Source organism: Lepidothrix coronata, unplaced genomic scaffold, assembly GCF_001604755.1.
Source record: "Lepidothrix coronata isolate B3197 unplaced genomic scaffold, Lepidothrix_coronata-1.0 Scaffold16, whole genome shotgun sequence".
Lineage (NCBI taxonomy): Eukaryota > Metazoa > Chordata > Aves > Passeriformes > Pipridae > Lepidothrix > Lepidothrix coronata.
In genome coordinates this window covers 1,474,663-1,492,126 of record NW_016690196.1, presented here as the reverse complement: position 1 = coordinate 1,492,126, position 17,464 = coordinate 1,474,663, and the positions used below count along the sequence as shown (strand labels likewise).

The window sequence follows — 17,464 nt, the reverse complement described above, 5'->3', positions numbered from 1 at the left end:
TTAAAAAGATAAAATTAAATTTTGTTACAGTTTTAAGTACAAGAAATTGGGTTAATACAAGATGATAATTGGTTTGATTTTGCTGTTTTCTTTGCAAGTCCTTGAAATATTCCTTCCAGACAAAGGATCGTTTGTGTTTTGTGATGGAGTATGTCAATGGAGGAGAGGTAAGTTTAAGAAAGATGTTTTGTGCTTGTAATGGTAATACTGTCACTGGCTTACACTTTAAAGGTTATAATTTTTCTTGCCTTTTTTGCTTTCTGGTAAATTTGAAGGGCTTTTAAAAAAATTTTGGAACTGTTTTATGTAAAAAACAACAGTTGACATGTTTTATGTCTTTGCTGTCAAAACTACTTCCTATTTTGGAAAAATTAGACTCCTGTATAGTGAAAGATAACTTCATGGTAGTGAAATAATTGCAAATAGCTTGCTTATTGGTTTTTTTCATTAAGCATGTTATAACACGTTCTGGCATGAAACAATCATAATCTAGTGTAAACAAGCAAAACCACTGTTGACTAGTCTTACTTTTGTCCTAATATGAAATATGTGCTTTCTTTGCTGTAGCTATTGCAAAAATCTATCGGAAAAGAGTGGAGCATTCATATTTTTCAGTACTTCTATCCCCTTCACTTGCTGTGTACTCTGGAAATTTCAACTACAACACTGAACTTCTTAGAGTGTTGTTCGCTTTTAAGCTGTTGCTGTCCTCCAGCTGTTTACTAAAGAATGAAATATCAAAAGTGATACCCAGCAAATGGAATTAGAGAACTGCAATCTAAGAAGACTTTTATCTACCTTTTAGATGCTGTTTGCTATTCAGATTGTGTCTCATTACAACATGAACTAGGGGATTTTCCTTACTTTGTCTACTATATACTGCATGATAATATTAAAGGACTAAGTGTTTCCACTAGTTTTTTGGTTTTTTTTCCTAATATTAGAAAACTGTTTCTTCATTCAGGAATTTCTTTGGCATGATGTTTTGCATTATGCTTTTGATGTCTTCTCCTGCAATAAAACTGTCTTCAGGTATAACCCTAATGCCTAAACACCCCCAAAATGCCTGTCTTGCACTTGTTGCTCTGGCAGTTTGTCAGTCTGAGGCCCATTTGGATCCTGACTTGTTCTTACCTGTCCTCCACCAACCATGGCTAAATATGGTGCTATATGGTTCTCATATGGCAGGATGGCTTATTTGACTCAATATGTATAAACCCAGTTCTGGACATCACAGGCATTGAACCAGACACAAAGATCTCCCTCAGCAGTAATGGGATAACACCCTTCTCTTGGACACTCAGCTGGCTTATTTGACACTGAACTTATGTCACCAATACTAAGTCAGTGCTATCTGCAATGAGTTTTAAGTGTTGCCTTATAAACTAGCTATTCTTCATAGTTTTCTCTGTGTAAAACCTTATTGTATTTCTGTAATCTCTGGGGATACACTCTGAATGTATGTTTTTAACATCAGCCTATCATTTAGCTATTAATCTTTTTAAAAGGTACCTTTCTGTCCTATTTGAATGCAGAGCAGAGCGCCTAGAGGATGTTTTCAATTACTTTCTTATGACTGAGGATACTCTGACACTGTATTTTGATCAATGCATTTCTCTGCATTGGGTGGTGCAACTTTGTGGCTACTGCTGCAAGCATCTTGTATCATGAATTTCTCGGTGGCAGTCTGCTTTTGCTTATGGGATTTGAATAGTTGCAATGTATTTTTCCAAGACTGGGTTACTTTTTTCCAGGTATGATGCTTCAGGTATGATGTCAGTCTTGCTCATGTTCTTTGCTGATGGTTCCCTAATTCAGCAAGCTAACTGTAGATTTTTGCCACAGTGGGAAAATAATGGCTTTTTGGAATAGGCAGTTTTCTTTGAGGAAATTCTCTTGATTTGCTTATGTGCTTCTCTTTGACTAGAGATCTAGAATAGTAAGTTGGACAAGCTCTCTTTTCTAATAGCAGAATCTTTAATCTTACCAAATTTTCTTGTGAATTTCAGACTTTAGTCACTGTCTGCTAAGAAAAATACAGAGGACTTCGTATTTGTAAAAATAGCCTTGTTATTAACTCAGAGCTACTAAAAGTAAGCTGCACAAAGTTTAGCCAACATTTTAACCTATATGATACACAGACTTTTTTCTTTTGCTGCTTCTCTCTTCTATTCTGCCTGTGTTCCAAGGAAGTTTCATTTCCTTAGAATGTTTTCTGACTGTTGAAGGTGTTGAAAACTCATCTTTTAGTTATATCCTTCCAGTAGGAAATTGACTGTGGCTGTACCATGTTGCTTTTGATTCTCTCCAGTGCTGTACTGCCTTCAGTGTGTTTCTGTTTAAAATTCCTTTAGATTAAAGATTTCTTTTTAGTTAAACTGCTGTGACTGAGTCGGTTGGTTGAGAATTTTCATGGATTATATCTGTCAGGAGCACTATTACCCAAACAGTTCTCCAAATGAAGGAGTTCTTGAAGTTTTGATACGTATTCTTAACTCTTACCTAAATGCCACATTTTAGGCTTCTGCCCTAGTACAGGTAGGTGTGGTCAGTACTAGGAGTCTTCAGTTCCTCTTGCTATAGCTAGAAAGGAAACAGTCAAGGAAGGGGTCACTAAATGTCATTCTGGAGGAGAAGAAATTGTAAGCAAGAATCTTCTGTATCTATAAAAAAATCTAGATCCGTGTTAAATTTAATATCCCACTAGAATAATAAAAAGTTATCTTTGCCTTACTTTGCCTATGTAACTTAAAATTAATTAGGCTCAGTTAATAAGAGAACACGTTACAATGAAAATGGAACTGCATCAGATTTCCTGGTCTGTGTGTGTGCTTTTTTTACAGCATACAAAGTATTACAGTGACGAATTCCCTTTTAACTTCCTTTTTTTTAAAACAAAGCATATTATGTACATAAATACAGTAAAGAAAAAACATTAGAGGATTTTCTCAAGTGGATTATTCAGATGGAAATATGTTTTCCTTATACTGACAACTTTTTTTCACAGAATCACAGAATATGCCGAGTTGGAAGGGACCCACAAGGATCATAAAGTCCTGCTTAAGACCCAGTCTTGAAATAATTGGGGACTGAAAACTAAATTTTTTCTTTATTTTTTTTTCTGTTGGACTCTGTGAATGAAATGTTTACCAATGTCTATTGATCATAAACAATGTTGTAGTATAGAGCTATAGGAGGATACTTCTGCCATTGTGATTACTTCTCAATACCTTTGTTACTGAAGAAATAACATTAAAGTAGCCTTAAGATATTGAAAATTGATTTTGGGTAAAAACATTAATCTGGCTTAGCTGAAATGACCAAATGGCTCTTTATTGTTGGGGAATAATTTTCGAGCGTATGTTTCCCATTTTTTATTTCAAGTATTTTGTTTTAAATGTTGAGAAGCATTTAGGAATGAAATCTATTACATGCATTACTCTGCAGAGTACACTGCTTCAGCTGACTGATAAGTTCATTAACTTCCTTGCTCTGCATTTTAAAGATAATTCCAGATTCCATACTTTGTAACCAACTTAATTGGTAATTATGTGTATAACAAAACTAGACTCTAAAATTTGTTCAGATCATTTCTCCACTCAGAGAATTCTGAATCTCTGTTCCTCTTGGCATTTTTGTTTCACAGCTCTTACTTCAATTCATTAGGCAGGAGAGAACTAAATGGTTTGTTGTAATTGAACAAGTGCTGTTACTGTCTAGAAAAAAAAAAGGCAGAGGATGTACAAGCTACCTAACAAAAAATAAGTAAATGAGAGAATGTTCCTTAGCCTAAAATTATGATAATCCAAGATAAGGGTGCTACATTTCTTTGAGTATAGAATGTACCTAGAAGCAATATGAAGTCTGAAACAATAAAAAAAAATTCAAAACTTCAAGGCTGCCACTGCGAGTACTTTGCAAAATCAACAGTCAAATATAAAATGCAGAGCTAAGTAAACCCAGTACCAGAGTAGGAGCCAGACATACAACTTAGAATATGCCAAGTAAATCACTAGCATGTGTAGAAGTTTAACGTATCAATTGATACAAGGTTATGTCTTTTATATATTTGTCATACTTGGATCTGCAGGTGAATATACTTTTATGTTTGATGTTTGTTAAAATTTTTTCATTAGGAAAGAACCTCATGGCGACATTGTTGTTCAGTTTTTAAAGGCATACCAGGAAATTCGTAGCTCCAGTCTTCACTGTAATAATCACACCCTCGTGTATGCCATAAAACTGTTATGTGCAAAATGGCTTTCTTTGTGCCAAACCTATTTCTATTGCAATTCCAATTGCTTTATAGCACATATTTAATAACTGTAAGTCAATAAATAGTGCAAATGTTGGAAACATTTTTTATAACCTTCAATCAACTTTCTTCTTTTCCTTCTCTGACTTAATAAACGTAATCTTCCAGTCCCGACAATTGTAAATAGAACGTGGTGACAGAATTATTCCAAAATACTGAACCAACTAAATAATTAGCTGAAAATAATGATGTAATCTCCTGCTCTCCCTATTATAATTTTAGAATCTGCTTTAGTATTTTTAGCATATATCTGAGTGTATGAATGCACTTGAAACCTGCATTTTTATATCTAAATGTACATTCTTCATTCAAAGGTAGATGTATGGTTTGGTGACAACTCAGATGCTAAAATAATATGAAGAAGAGTGACTGTAGTGTCAATAAACTGACTCAGGAACTCATAGTTTCTTCGGCAATCACAGAACGGTTGTTAGTTTTTTCTAACTGGTCATTTTATGTTGAAGTTAGTATTTTTAGTTAAAATAAATAGTTTTGTTGGAAATAAACACTAAAGAAAATAAATTTTTCCTTTGTTAACTTTTCAGGTTATCAACTCTCAGGTTTTAGTTGGGACACTTTAAGTAGAAACTAATACAACTGCATTGCTGACAAGTATCCTGAGGTTTTAGAATTTTCTAAGACTGCTGCTCAACTACTGGATTAGTCTGTTTCATAGAGAAAATAGCAATAATCCTTTAGCATAGATATGAATGTAGGGTTAACAGGAAGTTATAAATTTTTTGATTGTGTTGACCTCTATTTTTAATTACTTTTAATCCATCAAAACAAATAAAACTCTTAAAAATGAGTGGCATTAGGCCATTATTTATGAAAGAGATCACAAACCAGACATAAATGCATAAATTACATACATTTTTATATTTTTCTTTGGATGAAATTCTACTTAGTGGTATCTCTTATTTAAATATTGCAAAAATATGTGAAAAAGACCACACAAATTGGGAAATTTGTTTGTTCTTTTCCCAGTTTTGTAATATGTGAGGGACATCATGAAGTCAGACTTAGTTGCTTAGTCTGGATGGGTCTTGTGTTGGCATTGGCTGTTAAGCGGGTGCAGTCCAGAGAGCAAGTTACTACAGGGAGGGCTCATGTCACCATCAGGGATTGGTGCTTAAACAGGGAAATGAGCAACAGGAGCAGTAGGCACACCTACAAAATAATGATCCTCCTCATCATGCAGGTATGCCATTTTTATACAGGATGCCTTGACAATTGGAAAAGAAATTAAAAGGGGAATACAGATACAATGAAAAAAAATGAAATACTTTCTTTAAATCATAGTGCAGTTTCTGTTTTCTGTGAAGTCTCTGCTTATACAGATATATGCTGCCAAAAGGCTTACTGAAAGGTTTGTTTAGGTTAAGAATAAGGTGATACACCTATTTTGAATTACAGCTGTCAGGAAAGAAGCTGAGTTCTAGTTCATAGCAGTGACTTTTTAGTTACATTTTGAAAAGTCACAGAATCATCAAGGTTGGAAGAGACCTGCAAGACCATTTAGTCCAACCATCAACCTACCTCCACCATAACCACCCGTTAAACCATATCCCCGAGTACCACATCCAGAAGTCTACCTGCTGAAAATAGTTGCAGTAATTCCTCCACTGTTCTGTGCCACATGAATAGAGTGTGTATTTCCTACAGACATAAAGTAGGTGGTAGTAAGGATGGATTAATCACATAATTGTTTTTTTGATTGGTTAGCTTTTGGGATTTTTTTTTTTTTACCTACCTTGTCATTTTAAAATTCTAATCTACTTGATCCTTTTAGCTGTGAAAATAAAAAAGCTGCATTGATGTTATGGATTTTACTGTCTATGTCTAATTTATAAATGATAACATTGTCTGTATTTTTGTTTCGTTGATTGTTAGTTCTTGTGGTAAACCCAAAAAAGTTGTAACATGGCCCATTTTTAAGCAGAATACAGAAATATACTCGCTAATCTTTACTGGAGGACTTACCCAAACTTTCTTAACACAGTAAATGAAACTTGCCATTTTGGAGAACATTTGGATTAAATAGCCAGTTGTGCTTTTTTAGATGTTGTTCTAAGTTCTGAGGGTGATATTTTATCCATTAAGATGCTGACAACCTTACAGAGCTTCACCTCACACTTTTTCATTGCAGCTGAAATTACTGGCAATATGTAATGAGTATTTTTCGCTGAAAGACTTCAGTTTTGAAGAAGTGTCTGTGAAGTGATGTTACTTATAAAGTATTAAAGAAGAGACAAAGCCTGCAAAGAAATATTTACATTGTAGCAAAGAAATACACTAAATTCATAGATTTATTTTTATAAGCTCTAAGCAGTTGTTTATTTCCTTTTTCTAGTGACTGTGATATTGCTAGCAGTATGAATGTGCTGTTTTTGTAAAATGCCTGTTCACCTGTTCAGTCGAAGACTGTTGAAGAGCTAGACTTTTTTCAGTTCAAAGAAGGGTTACTAAAGTACTGAAAAACATAAAGTGGAACCGGAGTCTAGGTATTTCAGTGATATCTTCCAGTGGCTTAAAGCAAAATTTCAAGGAAGTGGTAGAGGGAGAAGTACAGAATGACACTGTTGCATACTATTTTTTTTCCCTCTGGTAACTGAAGGTTAAATGAGTAGCAAGCAGAATGCCTTAAACAAGATTGGTATATTGATTAAAACGCTGATTTAACAGCTCGCTTTCTCCCTTTGGAAACCTGGAAAAGATAAGCCAGCTGCTGTCTAAGAGTGCTGAGTGTCCACTGAGAGTACACTATCTATCATCACAATATGGTGATGAGAGGTGTTTTATGTTTGTGTTAATTTCCCCCACTAAATCAGTAATTATTACAATCCTGTCCCTGCTGTTTACCCTGCAGCTGTTTTTCCATTTGTCGAGAGAGCGGGTGTTCTCAGAGGACCGCACACGCTTCTATGGTGCAGAAATTGTCTCTGCCCTGGACTATCTGCATTCTGGGAAGATTGTGTACCGTGATCTCAAGGTAAAAAAAGAAAGGAAAAAACTAATCAAATTTTTGTTTTTGCAGAGACTATGGGGACAAACACAAAGTAATTATAAGGTTGCACTATTCAGAGTTAATGGGAAAAAAAAAATCTGTGTTCAGTTTTAAGTTCTGTGTGTGCTGGAGGAAGTTGTTTGATACAGTAATCTCTAGATGGGTACATTCCCTGACTTTAATGATTAAAAAATGAAACAGCATCCTGTAATAACAACATCTGAAGAAGATTTAAACTTCTGATCCTCATCCTCCCTACCCCCTGCCCTATTACTTAACTTGGATTTCAACACAAATCTCAAATACAATTCTCAGTGTCCTCAAACGAGGGAAATGGTGAATTGGGACAATGTGACTGCATTCTGTTTATCTCAGCAAAGAGGTATGTTTTTCTGTGATGCGAAGACATTTAAAACAGTTCAGAATACTTCAATAGGAAAAGAATTTCAGCATTAATTTCAAAATTATTTTGTCTTTTGTGTCTTGGGAAAAATTCATATTAATAGAATGTGGTTTGTCTTAGATTTGCCTGCGTATACAGTTGTTTATCCTCTGTTGCCTGGCACTCTGTTGATCCAGGTACTCTGTGTCACAGTATGACCATGTTCTATGGAAAATAACTTCTGTTTTCAGCAGGAACATTTTCTAACTTATGTAGGAGGAATCTCTAAATTCCATGATAAGGCTGTTTTATTTCTGTGTCAAGCCTTTAATTTCATATACGGGAAATTTTGCTTTCCGACTGTACATGCACACTAGTGGAATTCATTCATGGAATCCTTTGTACAGGAACCAAGGAGAAGGAGGCAGTGGTAGGCAAGTTCTGCTCAGGGAGGCAGACAGAAAACAAAATACTGCATTACCTGTTTGTAGCAGAATCTGTCATACTAACAGAAAACGCTGTGGCATCTTGGAAAAATATGGAATTCTCTGGTCAAGGAATGATAGGTGAATTTTTATTTAAATTCTAAATAATAAAGAAGGAGAAATTTTATATCATTACTCTTTTATTTCTGGTGTCATCTACTTTAGTTTTCTTTGTATGACACAGACTCAACAGGAAATCTATACCTTTGAATTATATTTCAGGCTTTATACAGACTTAGAAAGACAGGGCTATGATTGTTCTATATTGGTATTTTCACTACATACCTTATAATTCGAAAAAAAAATGTTTTTTGTTGAGAAAATTTGTTCAGAATATATTTTCCTTTGTTTCAGTTCTGTCTGTATTTTAAGTACTGCTAATTAAAAACTTTTTGGAAAGTGATATTAGCCATTTCGTATTTCAAAGCAAGAATCGTATTTAAAAAGCAGTGCAAAGCATGCAGAGGTACATATTGACCACTTAAGAAGTGTCCTTTGCAAGTAGACAAAGAGGAATTTACTTCAGAGTTTTGGTTTTTGACAGTAGCTGCCTTATCCCTACTTCTGTCTGTTATTGAAAAGGTTGCGGAAGATGGAGGTATTTTAAGGATTTATGGATATATGCTGTTTCATGACTGTATAGTAAGTAAACTGTATCTTGACAAGTGAAGGTCATGTTAGAGCAAAGGAAACCTATGAAGTCTTACCAAATGACAGCCATGGTTGCAACCTTGAATTGCTTGATTGCATCTTCAGAATGTTTAGAAAATTCTTTTCCTTTTGTTCTATGGAAGATGCACCAAATTTGTAAAACTTCAGAATGAAGGGTCATGCTTTGATTGACCTGAGATTTACTATTATAAACTATATTAAAGTATTAACTAATTATTTAACCTGTATGACAGTAAACACTGTTAAATGCTGTAATATAATAGGTGCTGTAATTTTTTTTAAATTAAAACCAAATTACATTCTGTTGCAAAGATAACTCTATCTTTTTTACAAAATTGGTGTAATGCATCAACCTGTCCTGTTAAGAAATACTAAGGGAACATTTTTCTCCCCAATACACAGTTAGAAAATCTAATGTTGGATAAAGATGGACACATAAAAATTACAGATTTTGGACTTTGCAAAGAAGGAATCACAGATGCAGCAACTATGAAAACATTCTGTGGTACTCCAGAATACCTGGCACCCGAGGTATGATTTAGAATATGTTCTTATAATACAGTACAAAATGTTTCTTTTCCATTTAATTTTAGACTGACAGTTTGCCTGATTAATACTATACAGTTGTTATTCAGAATGGAATGTGCTGCTATTCTCTGAGGTGATTGTATGTATATTGATGCTTTGCTTTTGTTTAAAAAGGCCTCTAATGTGCGCTTTCCTTCTCATGTTTGCCTTCCTCTGTTAAAGTTTTTATCTTCCGATGATTTCTTAAAAAATAATTTTCCATCTGTCTGTCACTTGGAACATATGATCCTGCCTAACTGAGCTGTATAGCCAGCATTTATATAGCCTCAGTGGAGGCAAGGGAAAATAGGAAGGTACTGAGTTTGGGTTTTATCTGAACTTCCTAGTTGCAGGAAGAGGGAGTTGAAATTTTAGATATTTCTGCTGAAAACAGTTCAGTGTATAAACCTGAGAACTGGTTGAGGTGGACACCAAAACTGAGCTGTTTCCTAGTATGTAAGCAGAAGTTCTACCATTTGTTTTAAGAAGGATTTGAAGCGTTTTCTGAGGATTTCCCACCTCTTGCAGCAACACAGCACCACCAGAAACTTCATATTGTCTTTAAAGAGGAACATGCCTTAGTTTGAAGGGAGGAGACCCTGATTCAGGGTAGCTCTTTATTCTCTTACTGTCAGCAGAACTGAATCCTGAGTAGCAGCCACAAGCCCTGGAGCCTGTTTCAACAAGCAGTTTAGATTGCATTTTGATTTTTATTCTAAATCTTACAATTAAGGGATGTCAAAGAAACTGATATACATCACCTTCTGGATAGTGCTGTCTGGAAATGAAGATTTTAGGATGTTTGCATGTTTGAGAGTCTTTCTAAATCTCTGAAGTTTGAAATCTTTTCCAGTTTACACTCAGGGAGGAAATTGAAACTGCTGATAGTTGGTTATGAGTCAATATGGTATGTGGAGTTGATGAAACCATTTTGGATCATAGCAAGATCTTTTGATACATGCTTTTTCTCCAACAGTAAAGGAAATATCAGGAACCACCAACTTTCTCCTTATCCATCTGGTACTGTCTTCCTTAATTCTTTCAGCAGTGAAGAGAAATCTGAACAGTCATTCTCTCACACTGCAGGTTTGAAGTACCTAAATAATTTTGGTTGGCTAAATGTGTTCATTTCAGCTGTTTGGTGAGTCACCAACTACATGAGCTGTGAAGATAAACTCGCTGATACCTGGCCTCCTTAGTAGAATTCCATCCCCTAGACTCCGAGAGAGACTTGCTTGCAGATTGTTGCTATTCTGTTTGGCAATTTCTGACCTCTCCTTTGTATTTAGTGCAGAGACACTTAACAGTTATCTACATTGCAGGATTCCAGAACTATTTTTGGCCTGCTTTGAATCTTTTATGGCTACTTAGAAGAAGTTGCAGATCCGCCTGTTTGGCTTGGTTAGAGTGGCCACATTTCTTGTGTGTGCTGGCTCTTAGCTCCTCCATTGTCTTCTTGTCAGCAGTCTTGAAAACATTCTCGAATAGTGCAAATATCCCATTCAGTTGCTTTCATCTGCTTCTCCTTCTCTCACTTTTGAAAACATGTTAGCTCTCTTTCATCAAGCTTGGCAAGTTTGATTCTGGGTTTTAGACACTTACCACAAGCTACTCAATCCAGTTTGCTTTTCTATCCTCTAGAAGTCCCACTTGTCTCCTCCACCTCCCATTATGAATATTTTTGGAGACCCACCTTGTAAAAATCCGTCTTGAAGGAAATTGACTCTTTGTTAACCCTGGGAACAAGAGAACTCATTCCCTTTTACCTCAGAGATAAAGTGTTTAGAGCAAGCAACCTAGATAGGTTACTGATACGGCATAAGACAACTCAACATCTTTATCCACACATCCTTATGTAAAAGAGTGAAATTAGCAGTATGTGAACAACCTTGCTAAAAATAAACTTTCCCTTTGTACTCTCTGCTACTACAATAGTGTGTACCAGTGCATTGGCTGGATAGTTGCTCACTTGAGACAGTTGTATCTATTTTTATAGATGGAGCAGCTGGCTGATAAAGGGACCCATCAAGAGACTGGGTCCTCCAATCTATTTGTGTGTGTGTGTTTCAGAGAATGAATGTGCAAAGATCACTTCTCTTTGCAGTTCATGCCAGAGAAATGATTACCAGATAGCAAAGATCTATTACTTTGTGACAAACTTAAGATCATGAGAACCAAATGTTACAACTGGACTTTAATCCAGTTCCCATGGTGAATTCCTGCTTGTCTATCCCAAGACAAAATGGCAGCATATACTTATGTTTTGCCTGGTTGTGGTAAGTGTAAAGGTAGATGCCTTTTAGCCTTTCTTTAGAAGCAAGATATTCTCCATTTATGGGTAGAAATCCATTTGGCATCTGTCCTTTTAGTAACACCCTTGCATCCTCTTCTTTCACCTCTGTCAGTTGTGGTGTGTGCATCTCTTCTGTAGGCCTTTTAGTTCAGCTAGTTCAGCTTCCCATGTACTTGTTAGCTGGTGTAACATACAGGGGTAGCCTGAGGCGGCTCCCACCACCCAGGAAGCAGCTGTTCATGAACCTTGTACTGGCAGGGATCTATACCCAGGTTGAGAACTGACTTAACATTTTCTTTTGTATTAATTCAGTTTTGTGAATTTGGTACCAAACAATACTTGGTTCTCCAAATGCCTTTTGCACCATTGTTTGGGGCTTAGAGTCCTGCTTGCTATTCCATCTTTTTGCAAAAACTAGATTGCAGTTGCTTCCAACAGGAAAACAGGGAAGTAGCTAAGCCAGAGTAAGGTGTATTTCCTTCTTGCATGACATTCTCTCTGGTGAAGGTGTCCTTGTGGATCCATACAGAATTATTTCCCAAGGCAACTTCAGAATTACTCTTGATCAGGAAATTAACATACGTGTTGCTGCGTTTTCCTTACAAACCTTATGTTTTGGGGATCAAAATAATTCTTTCAACCCCCTGTTGAGAAGGCTCTTTCATCTCATATAGATGGGCCCTGACCTTTCATATAGGACCTGACACTGACTGTGTAGATAATTGGCAGATCCAGAAAAATGCCCCTGCCCGTGCACAGACCAAATGGATGGTAGGCCATAGAAAAAAACTGTAATGGACTTGCCAGGTTAGAGTCAATTTTTGTCTATGGCGATAGAATTATTTTCTAGACTGTCACTGATTTATCATTTGTGGAACTCATGTGGAAGTTTATGTATACCTTCAGCATGCACTGTGCTGTTCAGGGTGTGCAGGGCTTCTGGCTATGTGGTCCATAGGTACATTCCTTTCCTATTCTTCTCTCCTAGTCCTTCCCTGTTATCCAACGCCAGTGTTCTACAGTTTGAAGAAAACTAAAATAGCATTGTCTGTGTTTGTCTTACATTGTTATGTGTCAAACATAAAAGATGGTAGGGTATGAACACATCCTCTAAGAAGAAAATAGTTGCTACTGTCAAATAGCAGGGCTTACATTTATTGCCATACAGATCTACCTTTTATCACACTTACTGAAGAATGAGCAAGTAACTTTTTATTTGTGAAATCATATAGTCTTTTGAGAATAATTTGGTTGTCTGATAGATAGTGAAATTCCTCTTTCATCTACAGTAGAATTAATGCAAACCTCATTTTTGTGTATGTGTGTAAATGTAATGGTAATAGTTAATACTTCCCTCTGCTGTAAGAATCTGTGGTATTCCCTGTTTGAAAGGTATAAAATATGTTATAATTTCTCACTTCTTAGTAGTTTTTCGGGAAGAAGAGACTATTTCTTAGGAGTCTGTTTCTGTTGTTACTCTTCAAAGTAAGCTGACAAAATTAAAGATCATTGTGGTGTCACAAAATATTGATAGATCCAATGAGAAAAAGATGAATTGTGATCCCATTTAGGAAACAGAGATGTATTCTTGACTTTTTTTTCAGAAAACATGTTTCTTTTGCTGTTTTGCAGTGACAAAGACAGGACAGTATCACTTGCTCAATAAAGAAAGGAAAAAACTGAGAAAGTACTTGTAAATATACCTTGTAATATACCTGTGAGACATTTAAAAGCAGTTTGAATTTTGATAGTTTTCAGTTGACCATTTGTCATGGATTTACTCTGGCCGGATTTCAAACCCCTACAAAATTGCTAAAAGTTGGGAGGGGTCACACAGGCAAGACAGACTTGATGTGAGGATAATATTAAAATTTATTGCTAACAGGATAAAAACTAAAAAGTAATAAAACAAACAGTGTTAAGCACACTTTCTAACCACCCCTCGACCCCCTGCATCAGTGCAGGAGGAGAAGTCCCTTCTTTACTCTCAGGATGATAGCTCTTCCAAATCTACCACACTTGAGAGTCCCTCTTCCATTATCTCCAGGGCGACAGCTCTTCCAAATCTGTCGCACTTGAAGGTCTCTCTTCTGTGGGGTGCAGGGGGGTCTCTGCACCCCAGTGGTCCTTCATGGGCTGCAGGGGGACAACCTGTCTCACCATGATCTTCACCACAGATTACAGGGGAGCCAAAGCTCTGAGTCCTTCCCCTGCTCTGTGGGGTCCCTCCCACGGGAATAAGTTCCTGGGGGATCCCTCCAAGTTGGGTCCACCCCTCCCCTGGGCCACACTTTCTGGGTTGCAGCTCAGTCTCTATACCCTGATGGTTTTTGATGGAATATAGTCTCTGACAGAGGGTATTATACCAGCGTGGATTCCCCACAGGGCTACATAGTCCTACCCAGAATAAACTGCTCCAACATGGCTTCTCTCTCTCTCAGAGTTAGAAATTTTCCGAAAGACTTCACTCCCTCTTAGGCCTCCCACAGCAGGATAGTAATCCTCCTTCATTTCATGCATCCACTTGTTCCATCCTGGTTGCAGCTGCGCCGCAGCAGGGCCCTTCGGCCCGTCCCAACTCAGTTGGAGGCCCGGCCAGCCTGCCATCGCCCCTCCCCTGCCGTGGTGGGGGGAGGCGGCGAGGCCGCCCAAAGAGCCCCCAGGCAGCTCTTCTCTGGCTGGAATTTCTTCTGCGCAACAACCTTCTCTTCCGCCTTTCTTAAATGTGTCATTCGCAGAGGCGTTACTAAAACTTTCCATTGGTTCTCCTCCTTGGTCTGCATCAGGAAGTCCACCCTGGAACTAACCATCTTCAGGTCCAGGTAGGGGGGGGAACTAGTAAACCCACGACAGACACCATCGAAGATCAAAGATCTGCTAATAAAGATACAGACTTTCTTTAATAGAACATTCAGGAAATTACACTACTTGGGCAGACAAATAAAAGTTCTTTTGATTCTGAAAATTTATAAGGGTGTTTTCTTAGATTAGATTATAGTTTCTGGATCTCTGCATTTGAGTTCAATTTCTTAGGACTTAGGTACACAATCGTCATTATAGGAAAGCAGTCAATGTGGTACTAAATTCTGATGTCACAGGAGAGACAAGTTTTAAATACCAGAAATTACTTTTGAAGCTTTTAATCTATTTAGTAACAGGAGAGAAATCGTTTTGATGATGAACAAGTCTGTAAGGGACTTCGTGGATGTCATTCAAATAACTCTTCAAAGATGTAGATGATCAGTGATATGTAGGTGTGTTCTAATAAAGGGAAAAGGGTAAGACATAGTTATGTTTTATTAGCATAAAAAGCACAGATTTCGTAGATGAATATGTACAAGATTGTACATATGTACGGATTAGATGGATATATTCCTATAAGAACAGTTGCCTCTCATTAAAAAAAAAAAGGCAAATATTTCAATATGGCTTATGCAGTTACTATCACTTAAAGGTATGTGATAGATAAGATTCATAGCCTTTATCCATAGGCATAGAAGATGTTTATGTCATAACGTATTTTAAAGTAGGACCAGTGAAGATGAATGAAATAGAACGATCAATTCCACAATGCTTGCTTGGCTGGTATTTTTTTGGTGATCTTTCTTTTAAAAATGGGCCTGAGAGAGATCATGTGTAATCAATTATTGCCCTGACTTTTGTCTCAGAGAAGTGAAAGATAGAACTCTTTTATCAAGAAGGAACTGCTGTCTCTCCTCACATTTCATGTAATTTCTTACTTACAGCTTTTCTTTTTGGGAAGGATATGGCTTTGACATAATCTTGAACCTGGTCATCAAAGTTCAGCGAGTTTCAGCAAGGGGAAGCATGCTACCCTGTACTGCAGGTGTGATTATAGCAAGAAAAAAGCACACTTTTCCTGTGTTTACAGGAATTGAAGTTGAATTTTCTAAGAATGTAGTGGTATATACAGATCATAAAAAGTTGAGATAGACTCAGAAAAACCATTTTGTCGCTGTTGCAGCTGTACATTTATTTAATTCTTTTTATGCTTGCTTGGATTGGATCAGGATATTTGCCAGTCTGGTAATTTTTTGGACTGCGAATATAATGATCTACTGCATAGCTCATCTGATATGAACTGAAACTAAGTTTTTCTTATGGGGAAAAATGTGATTTTAGGCAGGAAAGAGAGTTTGGGCTAAAGACAACTGTGTTATTTTGTTAATTTTCTATTATGAAAAACTAATGGAATGTGTTGCAAAGAGACACAAACGGCAGGAGAAATTGATGAGCAACTTAAAAATGAAGAGAAGCTTGCTGAAGACTTGTTTGTGTAGGAATATAGAGGAACCGAAGGACAGAATAATTTTTGTCGTGGCTTGTGCAGTTTCCTTTTAATCTCCTTTCTCTTTAAATTTAATGTACTTTTTAAAATTCCATGCAACATTTGTATAAATAATAGTCATTATTTTCCACCTTCAGAACTACTGGATGAAAAAGAGAATTTGTGGGAAATGCCACAAATTAAGGGAAAGCTGCTGTTAAGATGCTGCTACATGGCATATGCATTTACAAGGTTTTAGGGCCAGTGTGAACTTCTAAGAGTTGGGAAATTGCTATAAAAAAGAGAGTGGAGAAGAAACTTCATGTTAGTCTCATTCTTCCATCATGCTCTAGAGGGCAAGTTCTCACTCGTGTTTCTTTACCTCTGGTGAGCACTAAGGAATATTGATTGTTAGGGTTTATTTAGGGGAGGGGATAGTTCCTGTTGTAACTGTGGTTCTTTTTATTTTATGCACTTCTGTTAATTCCTTTTTTAGAAAAAGGATAAGGAGACACTCCAACAAATTGTCTACACTGATAAAAACATACTGGTATTCTGGTTCATAGCGGTTTTGCTAAAGACCTGAGAGGCCTGTAGTGGCGGTGCTCCAAAAAGATAAGAAGAATTTTGTGTATGAAATTCTCTTAAAGTGAGGCTAATGTATTTTTGAAGGGTTGGAGATAAGTTTGGTTCTATAGCTTTACTCTCGTTTGTTCTTTTCATGTTAAAACTGTACTAAGAAGTGCATTTACAAGCAGAAATGCTATATTGTGCATGATAGAGTCCTGGAAACAGATACCTCCATCATTCAGGTTTTGTGCCTTGATGGTATTTTCCAATTATTTTTCACCTAGAACTAGAAGCAATATCTGCTGCATTAAGGAATTGCATTGTCTTTCCATTCTACTTCTACTGTCGACTTAGTGTCTTTGCTTCTCCAAGGATTTCTGTGAGATTTCTTACATGCTTGTAAATATGAGAGTCCTTTATTCCTTGCCCTGTGGTAACTTGGAAAGAAGACACAGGCAGTGACTGTCCAGAAGTAGGCTTCTTGTAGCATCTTATACTGTGCCTCAGGCAATAAAGTGCAGACAGACTCAGTCAAGATGGATGTGTGAACTCGTGTGGATATATTTCTGGGTTTTGTTCCTCCCTTTGAATATAATCTTTTTAGTGCTGAGCTAATTATGTAGTCTCAGTTTTACTGTTGAGTTAGAGTACCTGATCAACTTTCCAACTGTAAAACAGTTTGAAAATCAAATGTAGCTTACATGCAAGACCCAACAAAATTAGAAGTGTTAAGTACGTTTTGGCAGTTCACTTTTATTATGCCCAGTCCTCAAATGTACCAGCAGACAATCATCTCAATGTTAGTTATTTTTCACATGCTTATGTGATCACACAAAAAGTACATGCTAAAAAGAAGCAGATGGTGACAGATGGGGAAGGTTGAAT

At 36.7% G+C, this 17,464-nt stretch overlaps 1 protein-coding gene across 2 annotated transcripts in view; it reads left to right on the top strand.

The window, feature by feature from the left end:
* The window catches only part of AKT3 (AKT serine/threonine kinase 3), a 150,533-nt gene that overhangs the window by 103,904 nt on the left and 29,165 nt on the right, over window positions 1-17,464 (top strand). For both annotated transcript variants that reach the window (XM_017806714.1, XM_017806713.1), the window contains exons 8-10: window positions 99-167; window positions 7,185-7,307; window positions 9,264-9,392. In XM_017806714.1, the coding sequence (XP_017662203.1) occupies window positions 99-167; window positions 7,185-7,307; window positions 9,264-9,392 (321 nt within the window). The remainder of the gene's footprint in view (window positions 1-98; window positions 168-7,184; window positions 7,308-9,263; window positions 9,393-17,464) is intronic.